This window comes from Typha latifolia, chromosome 7 (assembly GCF_019914945.1).
Source record: "Typha latifolia isolate L0001 chromosome 7, TyphaL0001v2, whole genome shotgun sequence".
In the NCBI taxonomy this organism is placed as follows: domain Eukaryota; kingdom Viridiplantae; phylum Streptophyta; class Magnoliopsida; order Poales; family Typhaceae; genus Typha; species Typha latifolia.
The window spans coordinates 530230-542602 of NC_133092.1; the positions used below are offsets into that span (position 1 = coordinate 530230).

Below are 12373 nucleotides of genomic sequence, written 5' to 3' on the forward strand. Positions count from 1 at the left end.
CATGATGAAAGGTGAATCAATCAATATGTAACATAGATGATATAGAAAAAAAAAAAGAGAGGCTGTGCCCACAAACACTCTGCAAACATTCTACAAATAGTGTAGACATGGCATCATCCCATACATGGAGAGATAGATAAAGTATACATAGACACTCACCCAAACAACTCTAGGAAGAGTTTACTGTGATCAGACTGCTAAAAATGGTTCAGTTGAGAACAAAGTAACAACTCTGCAGCTTCCCCTCATTCAACTTCTACACTATCCTGAGTGAGTTGCTAATCACCTACTTCTGAACAACTCCTTCATCCCCTGCATTACTTTCAACAAACAACTCCACTCATGCTAGTGCATCCATATATAGATATGCGCTAGAAATATACAAGTCAAATCATCAAGAAGAATTCCTGCAATATGGCGCGGCAAATTCTCCTCCACAGCTTGGCGGAAGCCACAACAAAATCATCTGTCGGTGCAGCAGCAGCTTTCGTGGCACTATGTGCTCTCACTCTCATGGCATGCGCATCGCATTCTAGGCGGTGGTGGCGTTTCATGGCTTCACATCGACGGAGCTCTGACCCAGTGATCAGCATTCAACAAGTCCAGCCAGGAGTAGAAAACGAAGCTTGTATCTGGCAGAAGGGCATTCTAATGGGAGGGAAGTGCCAACTCCCTGAATTTTCCGGTATTGTTATGTATGACTCTGCTGGAAACCTCATGGCTCCCGGCCATCCTCATGCGACAAGCTCCATGAACTGGTAAAAAAACCTTTCTGCACGAGAAGTGTCTTTTGTCAATTACAAGTTGAAGAAAAAAAGGTTCCCTTTGGTTCTCCAACCTGGCAGTCATGTAGTAGAGATATATTAAGATCAAGATGACAATTTACTAAGCTCAACTGAAATTTATAAATGCATGTCATTTCTTTAAATCTTAAAAAATTACACCAAGTTTTCTTTTGCCCGTCTGTCATTGTCCCTTCATCTAACGAGTCTATCCTTGATTACAAAATTGATATTGCATCAAACAATGGGTATCTCATCTTTTATATGAGAACTCAGATTCAAATTCTTTCTCGAGCTGCTCTTGAGATTCCGTTTTTGCGCTAAATATGACATCATCAATGAAACCTCTCTGAGGGAATTCATCTGGAACGAGGCCTCGATATATTTCAAATTGTTCATCAGCTTCCTTCTTTTTGTCTAATAAGCTGTAGATGATCCCCTGTGACAAATCAGGAAAGAGTGATTAGACAATGTAAACGCTATTGATAATTATACACTAGTTCCAGATAAGCTCATCATAGAAGATCCTCAAAAAACTAACCTGACAGAGGTATGGTCGAAAATCTCGAGGATTCTCATTTGCAAGATCTTGGAATCGCTTCAAGGCACCATCTAAGTCACCCTGCATAGCGAAAATGAAGTGTTCCATAGTTTGTTATACACCTCAATTTTTGCTAGAGTAAAGTTGTCAATATATTTCTTTCAGACATGGTAAAGAATGAAGTGACATACAAAAGAAGAAAAATTGATGATAAAGGAGCTAAGCTGATACCTTCACAACATGCATCTGCGCAATCAAAGTTTTTATATTCCGCTCTTCTGTGACTCTATTCTCATGGTGCGCAAGTCGTAAAGCTTTATTTAGCATTTCAAAAACAGCTGGACCTTCGCCACTTTTATGCATAGTCAATGCGAGCCCCTACAAAAGAGAGCTGTGAGATTTTGCAAAGAAGCATCTCTAAGAACCAGCCAATTGACTGATTTTACTTATTTGACTTACTTTCCTTTTAAATTCCAGATATATTTAGAATATCTTGATGAGGGCAAATGCAAAACACTAAGATGTCAAACCAAGTAGAAGCTAATATTATTCTCCAACAAGAAAAGATGTGAAGATCCAAATTAGAATGTTCTTTCAGAGGAAGTTTTGGCAACAAAATCCTTGAGTCATCATTATTGCCACATGTGTCGCCAAATAGTTGTACACTTGGAACAGAAGCACATTGAAAAGGAAAGATGCAAAAAAGAGAAGAGATATAGATTTTCTCGCTTCTGTTCCCCTAGCTCATCAGCCTTCCTCCCCAGAAGTTTTCTGCACTATGTTGTTGTGTCGTAGAAAATTTTCTTTCCTAGTAGAAGCATAAGATTGACGGAACTCAACAGACCATCCACCAAGGTGGTTGTTAGATTGTAATTTGTTACCTAAGCATGAGATACAGCAACATCAAATGATGATATTAGCATCACAAGGCATCTACTGATCCTTCCCCTCTTGTCAATTATGTATTTATTAGAAATAGTGCTAGGCTATCAAGAGATGTTAAATTAAACTTGACCATTCGCATATAAGTTACAAAATAGAACAGATTTACTCATGGACCTTGCAGAACCTACGTATTCTCCAGTAACCGGATCAGAATAAAACTCACATGTAAAGCTCGAAGCAAGAGGGGCCTCTCCTTCAAGATCTCCTTGAATAGCTTCTTGGCTTTGCTCAGCTTTCCCATCAATTCATAAGTCAAAGCGTGCAATAGTCTCCATTCGACCTCATCGGGCTCGAGAGCTATCAACCTCTCCACATACCCCACTGCCTCCCTTGTCTTCCCCTTCCTCATCTTTCCGAACAAAACCACCTTCAATGCTTCCACATCCGTCGGATTCTTCTCCAGAATCTTCTCATACATCTCCACCTCATCATCTTTCCCCTTTTGTTCATCGCCAATCACCTCTTCTTCCATCTCCTCCTCATCAACCGCATCTTTTCCATCTTTGTCTACTTGGGTATCCATCTTTTCTTCCAAAGGTGCAGAAAAATTGCTTCTTTGAGCATTATCCACTGCCAGAACGGGTCTACAGTTGAAACGCCCAAGGAAAAATAGAGATCCAACAAGCAATACAGCCAACTCCTTAACGCAACTTCTCAGCAGAGACGGGTTGCCACGGTCTCGGGAGCAGTAAATCTTGGGAAGGTTGGGCTGGAATTGATTGCGGGTTGGGGACTTAAGAAAGAAAGAGGGTGGTTTGTGGAGAAGGGGAGGGAAGAGAGCGGCATATGAATTGTTTCTAAACCCTAATTTTGAGAGATTGAAGGGTTTCGGATGGAAGCCTCGGATGGAAAGGGAGGCAGAGGGGAAGCTCGCCATGGCCACTGAGCTCCGCGGATTAACTACAAGCTTAAACCCTTCTCGATATTAAAAAAGTCTATGAGCATCCTGAAGTCGGTGACAGAGTATGAGAGACTAACTAGTCGTTGCAGGTTAAACGAGTTATGCAAAACGGTGGCGGAAGAGTTAACGTTGCCGACTTTACACCTCTGACTCCACAACATCGGATCTCTGCTTCCAAAAGATACCCGTCCATTCCATAGGTAATCTTACCATCACTACCAGACCCCCCTTGTGTCCGATATGAGAAGTACGATTGGTCAACTCAGTGCTCCTTTTTACTCTACTCTGCGGTGATCGCACCACACTTCATAACGGATACGGAGCTCAAACACTGCAAAAGTTGCGCGATTCGCCTCCGCCTCCGCCTCCGCCTCGAGACAGAACTCTGTTGATATTTTCGTAAATTTTACCAGAATAAAGCCCAAATAAGCACAATAACTAACACCGCACGTGCACTCAACCACGTCAGCATCGCATGTTTTTACGGCTATATATACTCTTCTTCCTCCCTGCGACTCTGTGTCCTTTCGACTGGCGGGTCGGTTCAGTTGCCAAAAAGGGCAGAAAACCAAAAAAAAAGTTTTAAGGAAGAATAATCCTTGGAGAAATAGTATAAACCCTAACCTTTTCGATCGCCCCTTGTTTCGGTTTTCCGGCGTCAATGGCGAACATTCCAACGCCGTCCGTGGTGCAGATTCCGATGACGCAATTCGGGAATGCGTCGCTCTATGTCGGCGATCTCGACGCCGGAGTCGCGGAGGCGGAGATCTTTGAGCTATTTAACCGAGTTGCCCCGGTCGTGTCAGTCAGGGTTTGCAGGGATCAAATCCGAAAGGTCTCCCTCGGCTACGCCTACGTGAATTTCCACAACCCGCAAGATGGTATGCCGGATTGTTATATTATTGAGTTATTGATTCTTATCGTTGCTCAACCAGGAGTAATTTTACGATCGATCGCGGTATTTTTCCATTTTACTACGCTTGATAGGTTATATTTTGCCTTTTCGGTTTTTGAAGCCTGTCTGATAGACTTTCTTTTGATTTCTGGTCAAGTAAACCTACTCAATGATTAAAAACATAATTTTTTGGTGCAATCTTGTTTGTCATGGCATAGCTTTGTATAAATATACTATTTTTCGAATTTGTTTTATGGTGGACTCTGTATCTTTTCTGAATTTAGAGAGAAAAGAAGGATAAGATGTCTGACTGCTTATTTGATAGAGGTGCTAAGATCATCAAAAGGTGGCTTTTGTTCAGAAAGGGAACTCTGAATTTTCTGGTCTTACAAGTTCAATTGGCATTACGACATATATCCATTGAATCCCAATGTAGAGTAATAAGCATTTACTTCTGCTGTTAGAGAGGTTTCATTATGATCCCTCTTTCTTATGGTACCTAATTATCTATATTTTCCGCAGCTACTCGTGCGATGGAGGTCCTCAATTTCACTTCAATACATGGGAAACCTATCAGAATTATGTTCTCACAAAGGGATCCCAGTATCCGGAAGAGCGGCTGTGCTAATCTATTTATAAAATATCTTCACCCAACAATTGATAACAAATCTTTGCATGAAATTTTTGTTGCCTTTGGTACTGTACTTTCCTGTAAAGTTGCCACTGATATTAACGGCCAGTCAAAAGGATATGGCTTTGTACAATTTGAAAATGAAGAAGCAGCCCAGAGAGCTATCGATCGACTTAATGGGATGTTAATGAATGGAAAAAAAGTTTATGTTGGTTTATTTCTCCGTCATAAAGAGAGAGAACATGCAAGTGGATCCCAGAAGTTCACTAATGTGTATATAAAGAATTTGCCTGAGGTTTATACTAATGAGGACTTGATAAGGGAGTTTGAAAGATTTGGTAGTATCACCAGTGCTGTAGTCATGAGAGATGCAAATGGAAACTCAAGGGGTTTTGCTTTTGTTAATTTTGAAAATTCAGATGCTGCTGTTGCAGCAGTTGCTAACATCAACGGAAAAATTTTAGATGATAAAGTTTTATATGTTGGAAGAGCTCAGAAAAAGGCTGAAAGAGAAGCTGAGTTGAAGGTCAAGTACGAACAAGAGAGAAGCGGGAGACTTGAAAAACTTCAAGGGCGAAATTTGTACTTAAAGAATCTTGATGAGAGTATTGATGATGCACATCTTAGGGATTTGTTTTCTGAGTTTGGCAATATAATTTCCTGCAAGGTATCTTTATGCAAACTGCCATATATGATTTATGCCCTGTAAGTTGCAGCATTGCCTTATTTGTTCCTTCTTTCACTTTAAAAGGTTGTGGTCGATTCACAAGGACAGAGCAAAGGTTCAGGATTTGTAGCCTTTTCTTCTTCAGAAGAGGCTAATCGTGCTGTAGGTGTTGTTAGCTGTTAATATTAAGTTACTTTTCTCCTTTCTTTCCGTTAAAGACGCTTTTCTATTTAATGTCATATGGTGCCTCATCTGGTTTCTTATTCCTTTAAGATAAGTATATTTGCGAAATCTTATCCAGATTACTGAAATGTATGGAAAAGTGGTTGGAAGGAAACCATTGTATGTCGCTCTGGCTCAAAGTAGGGAGGAAAGAAGGGCAAGGTTGCAGGTGTGCTGCCTTGTTAGTTATCATTTAATTCATTTTAGTTTTCATAATATATCTTGTATTTTTTCTACTTATTTTAGTGTCTCTTTGCATGACAAGGTCTAACTTGATGGTCATTCTTGCTGCTGACGTTGTGTAGCAGGTCAATATCACAAAATCAACCTCTTTAGTAATTGATAGCACTGAACCAATGATAATTGATTGCTTTCCTATATATTAAATTGGTGGACACCCTCAATAGGTTTTATTTCATGTAAATTTATGACATTGGAGTGTTTAATATGTTTCCCCTTGAAATATCCTTGATAAGTTGGTAGTTTCTTGTATTCTTTCTGAGATGTCACAGAAGTTCCATGGTTATGATAGTTGTGGGCCTTCTGGCTTTCCAGGATTATTATGGTTCTATAATCTATGTATTTGTACTAACTGAATTCTCGTGATAACTTTATAATGGAGTAGCCAATTATGTGGCAAAGTTAAGATGAATATCCATTTATGCTTTGAAGCAATGATAACTTATCTTTTGATTCTTTTCTACTGCTACTTGGAGTGGCCAACTCTTGAATTTCATCCATGTGATCATAACAAAATTAGCAACTTCTTCTCTTTTTCGGATATCTAGTAGACTAATATACATCTTTCAACCATCACACTAATGAATTAAATTCTTGACCTGTGAAATAGTCATCGTGTCCTGGTCTTTCTGTAAAGTTAAGAACTTCAGATCAGATTTTAAGTTCTTCCAGTTCCAATTTGTCTAGATGCTTTGTTCCATGTACAATCATTACCACTTCTTTCACTTTCCTTGATCTTCCTAGATGATTTTACTCTGTACTTTGACAGGCTCATTTTGCTCATATTAATGCTCTTGGGAACCTACCACCTGTGATGCCATCTATGCCAGTGTACCACCCTGGTCAGAATAGGCTTGCCCCTCAACAGCTCTATTTTGGTCAGGGTGCCACTGGCCTAATTCCACCCCAAGCCTCAGGATACGGTTTCCAGCAGCAACTTATTGATGGAACGCAACCTGCTCTTGCACCAAACTTATTGATGTCTTACAACTTTCCAAGGCAAGGGCAGCCTGGTCAGAGGATGGCTTTTAGGAGAGGACAGCAGCAGGTGTGCCATCCTAAGAAGGATTACCGTCTTAAGTTTTAAAACCCTTCTACTCATTTATTTACTGATGCCCTTTTGTTTTCTTGTTTCTTGTTTTGGAATTCAGCTGATTCAGCGTAATGCTAGTCATAGCTTTAGGTACAGGCAAAACCCTTCCAGTGAGATTGACCCAGTAATGCTGCCACAGGGTCTCATTGGTCCAATGAAGCCTTTTCCACTTGATGGTGGCACCATGCATATTCCCCAAACCAATGCTAATCGGTCCTTACCAATTCCAATTACAGCTCTCGCCTCTACTTTAGCTTCTGCAACTCCAGATCAGCAACGAGTGGTAAGAACAGTCCAATGTGTCAAATCAGGCTTTAAATTTTAAGCAAGTCCAAATTTATACATTTATCATATCAGTCCATAGTATTGGAAAGATTTAAAAAAAATTCATGATAATTGTTGGCTCCTTGAGCAATTTTTGTGTAGAAATGTTGACGCTGGATTAAGATCATGGATGATGGTAACTTAAAGCCACTTAATGTAATATCTTGAGTGATATTCCTGACTTTGATAAATATGTTTCATCTTTTTATCTCAAGAGATTGTATGCTGCATCTTATAGATTTCAAATTTTGGATGCTTTTCTAGTAGCATACTTATTTTGATCGTTTCTGCTTCTTTATTCCTATTGTGCAGTTGAAAATGGATGGCATATTTTGACTCACTTACAATGCAGTGTGGAACTGATATAAGTTTAAACTTCTGAGTTTCAATCTACACTACATTTTTAGGTGTGACATTTTTAATGTGCAATCTTTTTGTCCATTAATTATAGATGCTGGGCGGGCAGTTGTACCCACTTGTTGAAAACATTGAACAGGAGCATACTGGCAAATTGACTGGCATGCTGCTGGAGATGGATCAAACTGAGGTCCTGCATCTTATAGAATCTCAAGATGCTCTGCAGAGTAAAGTAGCTGAAGCTATGGAAGTTCTACGACTAGCACAGGCTGTGGATTCTGATGCTGCAGATCGGCTTGGCTCCTTGTCCTTGAGTGATTGAACTTTCTGTTCAGTTCAGCATCAAAATGCCGAGTTGGATTTAAGTATGTTTCCTTGAGTGACAAAATTTGGGAATGATTTTGCCACAAGTTCTGTGGCCTACATAGCCAGAAATTGTGATTCACCACGATAAAAGCTAGAGTTCTTTTTAGTGAAAGTTACACAGTTATTTATGGTGTCTCTTTTCACAGATCATGGTGTTTTTTAAGTTTGAGAGCTTGCTTATATGTGGGAACAATGAAACTGGATCAGATATAGGTAAAATCTAAACTGTGTTCAGCGTTCTTCCCTGACATTTGAAATGAATCTTTGTAAACAAATTGGTTTAATACTAATTTTGATGCAATATGATATAGGATATGTCGACATGCATAGATCTAGACATTTAAATATATGGCTGTATGTTAGGGGAATATATAGTACAGATAAAAAAAGTGATCATCATAATATAGATTATGTAAAAAATATCATTAAGATGGTTAATATTTGGTTACAACGTTGTTCCAATTTGGACGCACTCTGAACTTCTGAATGACACGAGATTTTAACCACAAAGAAGCCGGCTTCTTTAAGATGCCATATAAATATACAAAGAACTACCATAATATGTTGAGAGGTAGCCCATTTGCCAAAACAGAGAGAATTCCCATTACAAATGTTTGACAAATAGTGGGGAAAGTTGATCTCAAGTTCTATATCTGGATGCTTACATTCTCACTGCTGGCCCAGCCATCTTGCACCTGCACCGAGTACTGCAAGTTCCAGAGGACATCATCGATAGATGGGCGCTCTTGAGGATTTTTAGATACACAGTTGAGAGTTATCTCCACTGCTGTTCTTAGAGAGTCAACAGCAAAAGTTCCACGGATTGAGGGGTCAGTCATTCCTTTCAGCTTCTCTGATCCATCAATCAAGCTCTTTTGTAGCTGCAGATCACAAGACAACACATTTCGGATCTTTTGGAAGTAAAAATAACCAGTACAATTTTATAGAAATTCTTTACTTCTTACTGTGTTTCCTGATTTAATAATCGACATTTTATCTGATAGAAGTCTGGTAAATATTTTTTCTGGGGATCATATTAGTTTGGTTTCATTCTTATGAATTTCTTTCCTGTCTTCCTGTGGCTCCTATGCAGATGTGAGAAATACAAAGCTGAATAAGAGTACCTGAACTTTTAATACGTCCAAATCGTTTGGGGATTCAACAGGTTTGCCCGTGATAATTTCCAGAAGAATGATACCCAACTGGTAAATATCCTCCTTTTCACCTTTCTCCATACTGAGAATACTGTAAGCACACAGTGATAGAATTAGATTTTACTCATACTATCATTCAGATTCATATTCTATTTAGTGCAGCCTCAGCGATACATTGGTTTTTTTGCTATCAAAAAGTTTTATTTCCTCTTTTTGCCTGTGGTAGTTTGTCTTCTATTGATGTTTAGAATAGCACAAAACAATATACTAACTCTGCTCTTGCAACCAGATAAATAGAGCATACCTTCCGGCATCATTTTCTTCTATGGCACTGAAAGGGCTTTGAGAACCAACCTGAGAGACCGAAGATCGAAATTTAAGTATGAAACAGGAAAGCAGAAAAGCAAAAAGAGATTCATGACAGTCCTTTTTTCACTTGCCTTGCTATTTTTAATATTTGGCAGCACCGGAAGATTATAGTTGCTAATTTTTGCTGTAAGAGTTTGATCCAACAAAATATTCTCTATGGTGAGATCATTTCCCACAATACCAGGAACAGTTGCCGTATGCAAGAACTGGATCCCCCTCGCAACGCCAATGACCGCTGTCACTCTTTGTGGCCACTTCAGCATCTCGCGCTTTCTCCATTCTGCCAATTTTATCAAATATCAGCAGTTTAAAATCTTTAGACAATCATCATATCCCTTCATTTTATAGTCTTTATTTTCAGGAGAATGACTTTCCATTTTCCTCACCTGTAAGATGACTTCTCAAAGTTCCATTAGTTACACACTCAGATACAAGGAAGACATTTGTAGTTGTGTTAGCATTTTCCTTTCCAGTGGCAATGCAATGTCCAATGACGCTTACTAAATGGCGGTGCCGGAGTTTTGCAACAGTGTCCATATACTGTACCAGGTTCTGAGGTGAATACTTCTGTTTTAACTTCAAGCATCTCACCAGTACCATGGAGCCATCTTGGAGCCATCCTTTGTAGTACTAGAAATCAAAACAAAAAGGAAAAAAAAATCAATTTAAGGAAATATAGTTAGGTCATATCTTTTAGCCCATTCAAGTGAAGCACCTAAAACTTTTTGCCTATATATTTGGAAGATATACTTCTTAACTAATAAAGATCACTCGCGATTGATCTTAATGCATTTACTCTCAAGTAATATGTTTTCAATGCAAAATTAGTGCAAGAATTAGCTATCATGGCAGAGTTGTCAATGTAGCTCTCAAGGTTTGAATTAACATGATTTAGAACAATTAGAGATGAAAAGGAAAAGAAGAAATAAGGAATCAATCTATTCTCATCGATTAGAGTTCCCTAATTGTAAACAATTCAGCCTTAGTTTGCTTACCTGTCCTTGAGGACCATCTTTAATCAGATTTGATGAATCAAAGCTATTTGTTGCCTCTTCGATCTCCTCCAATGTAAAAACACGATACGGTGTTGCCCCAAGTGATCCAACAATCACTGCTTGAGATGCATGCCCTGTGAAGTTTGAATGAAGCTAAATTAATCTGAATTCATAGATTTAACATCTCTATATCATAAATCTTGAAACTTTTTGTGATTCAAACTTCAATTCTATTGTAGAAATGTTACAGACAATATCAAATTGATAAGGTTACAGTATCTATACTTACTCTTATCAGCAGGAGTTCTAGGAGCAACTTGAATTGAAGCTTTTCCGGCGTTGGGTTTCTGCAAAATACCGACTTCCGGATGATCTGCTCTTGCCCGTCTCAAGACAATCATTATCAAGAATCCTAACAGAGCTGCACCACCTATGATTCCTCCTACAATGCCAAGGATGAGACCTAAGTTGCTCTTTGATCCACTGTTATCTTTGGGAGGCGGTAATACCGCGGCCAATGCCACTTCATTGCAGTAAGAATTCGGATGCTGGTACTTTGGATCTCCAGAACTCAAGCAATTACCCGAATCAAGCACGACCCAGTTCGAAGTATTAGAGCTGATGCAAGAAGGCAGAGCTCCAATCAATAGATTGTTTGATATATCGACGAATCGAAGCCTTGCGCCACAAGATAGATTTGCTGAGAGTTGCCCGGTGAGTTTGTTGCTGGAGAAATCCAAGTATTGGATTGATGGAAGGGAGAACAGCAGAGAAGGGACCTGACCCACAAATTTATTTGAGGACAAATCCAATTTCTGGAGTTGGGTGAAGGAATTTAGCGTCATTGGAATGCTACCATGAAAGTTGTTTCCGTTAAGGACTAGAATGGCGAGACTCTTATCACTAAGGGATGGGAAATCTGGCCCGAGGCGATTAGAACTCAAATCCAATTCGGACAATGAGGTCAAGGATTTGAGATCAGGGACTGTTCCATTAAAGGAATTCGACGCCAAGATTAGATTTTGAAGACTACTCATGATCGATAACTGTTGGGGGATCTCACCGTAGAAGAAATTAGAGCTTAAATTTAGCAGTTGAAGCGAAGTGAATCGATCCACCTTTCCTGGGAGAGGTCCCCAGATGCCCAGGGAGACGAGGGAGAGAGAGGTCAAACTCGGGAGCCTCGTGAGGGTGGTGAAGAGGGCGTCGGATGAGAACGCGGGGGACATCGTATTCCGGCGGCCGCCGACGATGGTGATCCCGGCGACGCGATTCTCGAGGCAGGTGATGGAGAGTGAGCTGGACTGTGGGAGGTAGCAGAAGTTGGTGTAGTTGGTCCATGAGGAGAGGACCTGGGGGTACTCGAGGATGCGTTGGAGGCGGAGGAGGGTCTTGGACTGGGAGGGAGAGAGCTGCTGAGCTGAAGCGGGTGAGAGGAGGAAGGGGGGGAGAGCGAGGAGGAGGAGGAGGAGGAGGGAGACGGGTAGCGAGAAGTTAATAGAGTTGGGCTTTGGAATGGATAAAGATTGCATTTTGACGAGGACTCTGGGGGAGGGGAGTTTGGAATGGTGGATGTGATGAGGTGTTTAAGAAATTGGAGAGCTTTGTGTTAGATAGGATTCATTCTACTGCAGAGAATGCACATACACACAGATGATCATAGTTGGTATCCAAGTAGAAGTATATCTAAAGAGATATATGGCTTTCAACAAGGAATGATGAGAGAGATGAAGAAGGTGAAGAAGAAAGGCTTTGCGTACCCAAAATAGTTTTTAAGACTCAACAGAGAGAGAGAGAGAGAGAGAGATCTCAAAGTTGGTATCTTGGTGGGTGAGTATCTAATTAAAGATTTGACTTTTTAATACGAATGTAGAAAGAGAGAGAGAGTAGT

The 12373-nt window shown here is 40.0% G+C and overlaps 3 protein-coding genes across 8 annotated transcripts; 1 reads left to right on the top strand and 2 right to left on the bottom strand.

Moving 5' to 3' along the window:
- Window positions 1–5: 5 nt before the first annotated feature.
- LOC140792488 (protein SLOW GREEN 1, chloroplastic) lies at window positions 6–3202 on the bottom strand. 3 transcript variants are annotated; one of them, XR_012109763.1, is made up of 5 exons: window positions 2432–3202; window positions 1555–1701; window positions 1324–1404; window positions 943–1221; window positions 6–772 (listed from the first exon to the last, which is right to left on the bottom strand). XR_012109763.1 is itself a non-coding variant. In XM_073143528.1 (4 exons), exons 1-4 carry the CDS (start codon window positions 3143–3145, stop codon window positions 1036–1038), a joined length of 1128 nt encoding a protein of 375 aa, XP_072999629.1. In that variant the 5' UTR covers window positions 3146–3202; the 3' UTR covers window positions 882–1035. The 3 variants fall into 3 exon arrangements, 1 of the variants encoding a protein (XP_072999629.1); XR_012109762.1 differs by having other exon boundaries at window positions 6–838; XM_073143528.1 differs by lacking the exon at window positions 6–772 and having other exon boundaries at window positions 882–1221.
- A 486-nt stretch (window positions 3203–3688) lies between these two features.
- LOC140792332 (polyadenylate-binding protein 3-like) lies at window positions 3689–9925 on the top strand. Of its 4 annotated transcripts, XR_012109742.1 has the most exons (10): window positions 3689–4050; window positions 4587–5362; window positions 5447–5524; window positions 5664–5753; window positions 6594–6872; window positions 6976–7200; window positions 7693–7963; window positions 8111–8177; window positions 9058–9169; window positions 9408–9925. XR_012109742.1 is itself a non-coding variant. In XM_073143274.1 (7 exons), exons 1-7 carry the CDS (start codon window positions 3831–3833, stop codon window positions 7918–7920), a joined length of 1896 nt encoding a protein of 631 aa, XP_072999375.1. In that variant the 5' UTR covers window positions 3689–3830; the 3' UTR covers window positions 7921–8204. The 4 variants fall into 4 exon arrangements, 1 of the variants encoding a protein (XP_072999375.1); XR_012109743.1 differs by lacking the exon at window positions 8111–8177; XR_012109744.1 differs by lacking the exons at window positions 8111–8177; window positions 9058–9169; window positions 9408–9925 and adding an exon at window positions 7554–7648 and having other exon boundaries at window positions 7738–7753.
- LOC140792331 (probable LRR receptor-like serine/threonine-protein kinase At1g14390) lies at window positions 8369–12333 on the bottom strand. Its single transcript, XM_073143273.1, has 7 exons — window positions 10772–12333; window positions 10483–10616; window positions 9874–10117; window positions 9559–9767; window positions 9423–9472; window positions 9089–9209; window positions 8369–8845 (listed from the first exon to the last, which is right to left on the bottom strand). The coding sequence occupies exons 1-7, from the start codon at window positions 12012–12014 to the stop codon at window positions 8612–8614; spliced, it is 2235 nt and encodes a 744-aa protein (XP_072999374.1). The 5' UTR covers window positions 12015–12333; the 3' UTR covers window positions 8369–8611.
- Window positions 12334–12373: the final 40 nt, after the last annotated feature.

Coding starts and splice junctions, on each gene's coding strand:
- LOC140792332 (XM_073143274.1), top strand. CDS start 3,831: ATGGCGAACATTCCAACGCCGTCCGTGGTGCAGATTCCGATGACGCAA. Junction 5,525..5,663: donor CAGAAGAGGCTAATCGTGCT/GTAGGTGTTGTT, acceptor AATCTTATCCAG/ATTACTGAAATGTATGGAAA. Junction 7,201..7,692: donor CTCCAGATCAGCAACGAGTG/GTAAGAACAGTC, acceptor CATTAATTATAG/ATGCTGGGCGGGCAGTTGTA.
- LOC140792488 (XM_073143528.1), bottom strand. CDS start 3,145: ATGGCGAGCTTCCCCTCTGCCTCCCTTTCCATCCGAGGCTTCCATCCG. Junction 1,702..2,431: donor TCTTGCTTCGAGCTTTACAT/GTGAGTTTTATT, acceptor TCTCTTTTGTAG/GGGCTCGCATTGACTATGCA. Junction 1,222..1,323: donor TTCGACCATACCTCTGTCAG/GTTAGTTTTTTG, acceptor GATTTGTCACAG/GGGATCATCTACAGCTTATT.
- LOC140792331 (XM_073143273.1), bottom strand. CDS start 12,014: ATGCAATCTTTATCCATTCCAAAGCCCAACTCTATTAACTTCTCGCTA. Junction 9,210..9,422: donor GAAGAAAATGATGCCGGAAG/GTATGCTCTATT, acceptor GTGTGCTTACAG/TATTCTCAGTATGGAGAAAG. Junction 8,846..9,088: donor TGGACGTATTAAAAGTTCAG/GTACTCTTATTC, acceptor TGTGATCTGCAG/CTACAAAAGAGCTTGATTGA.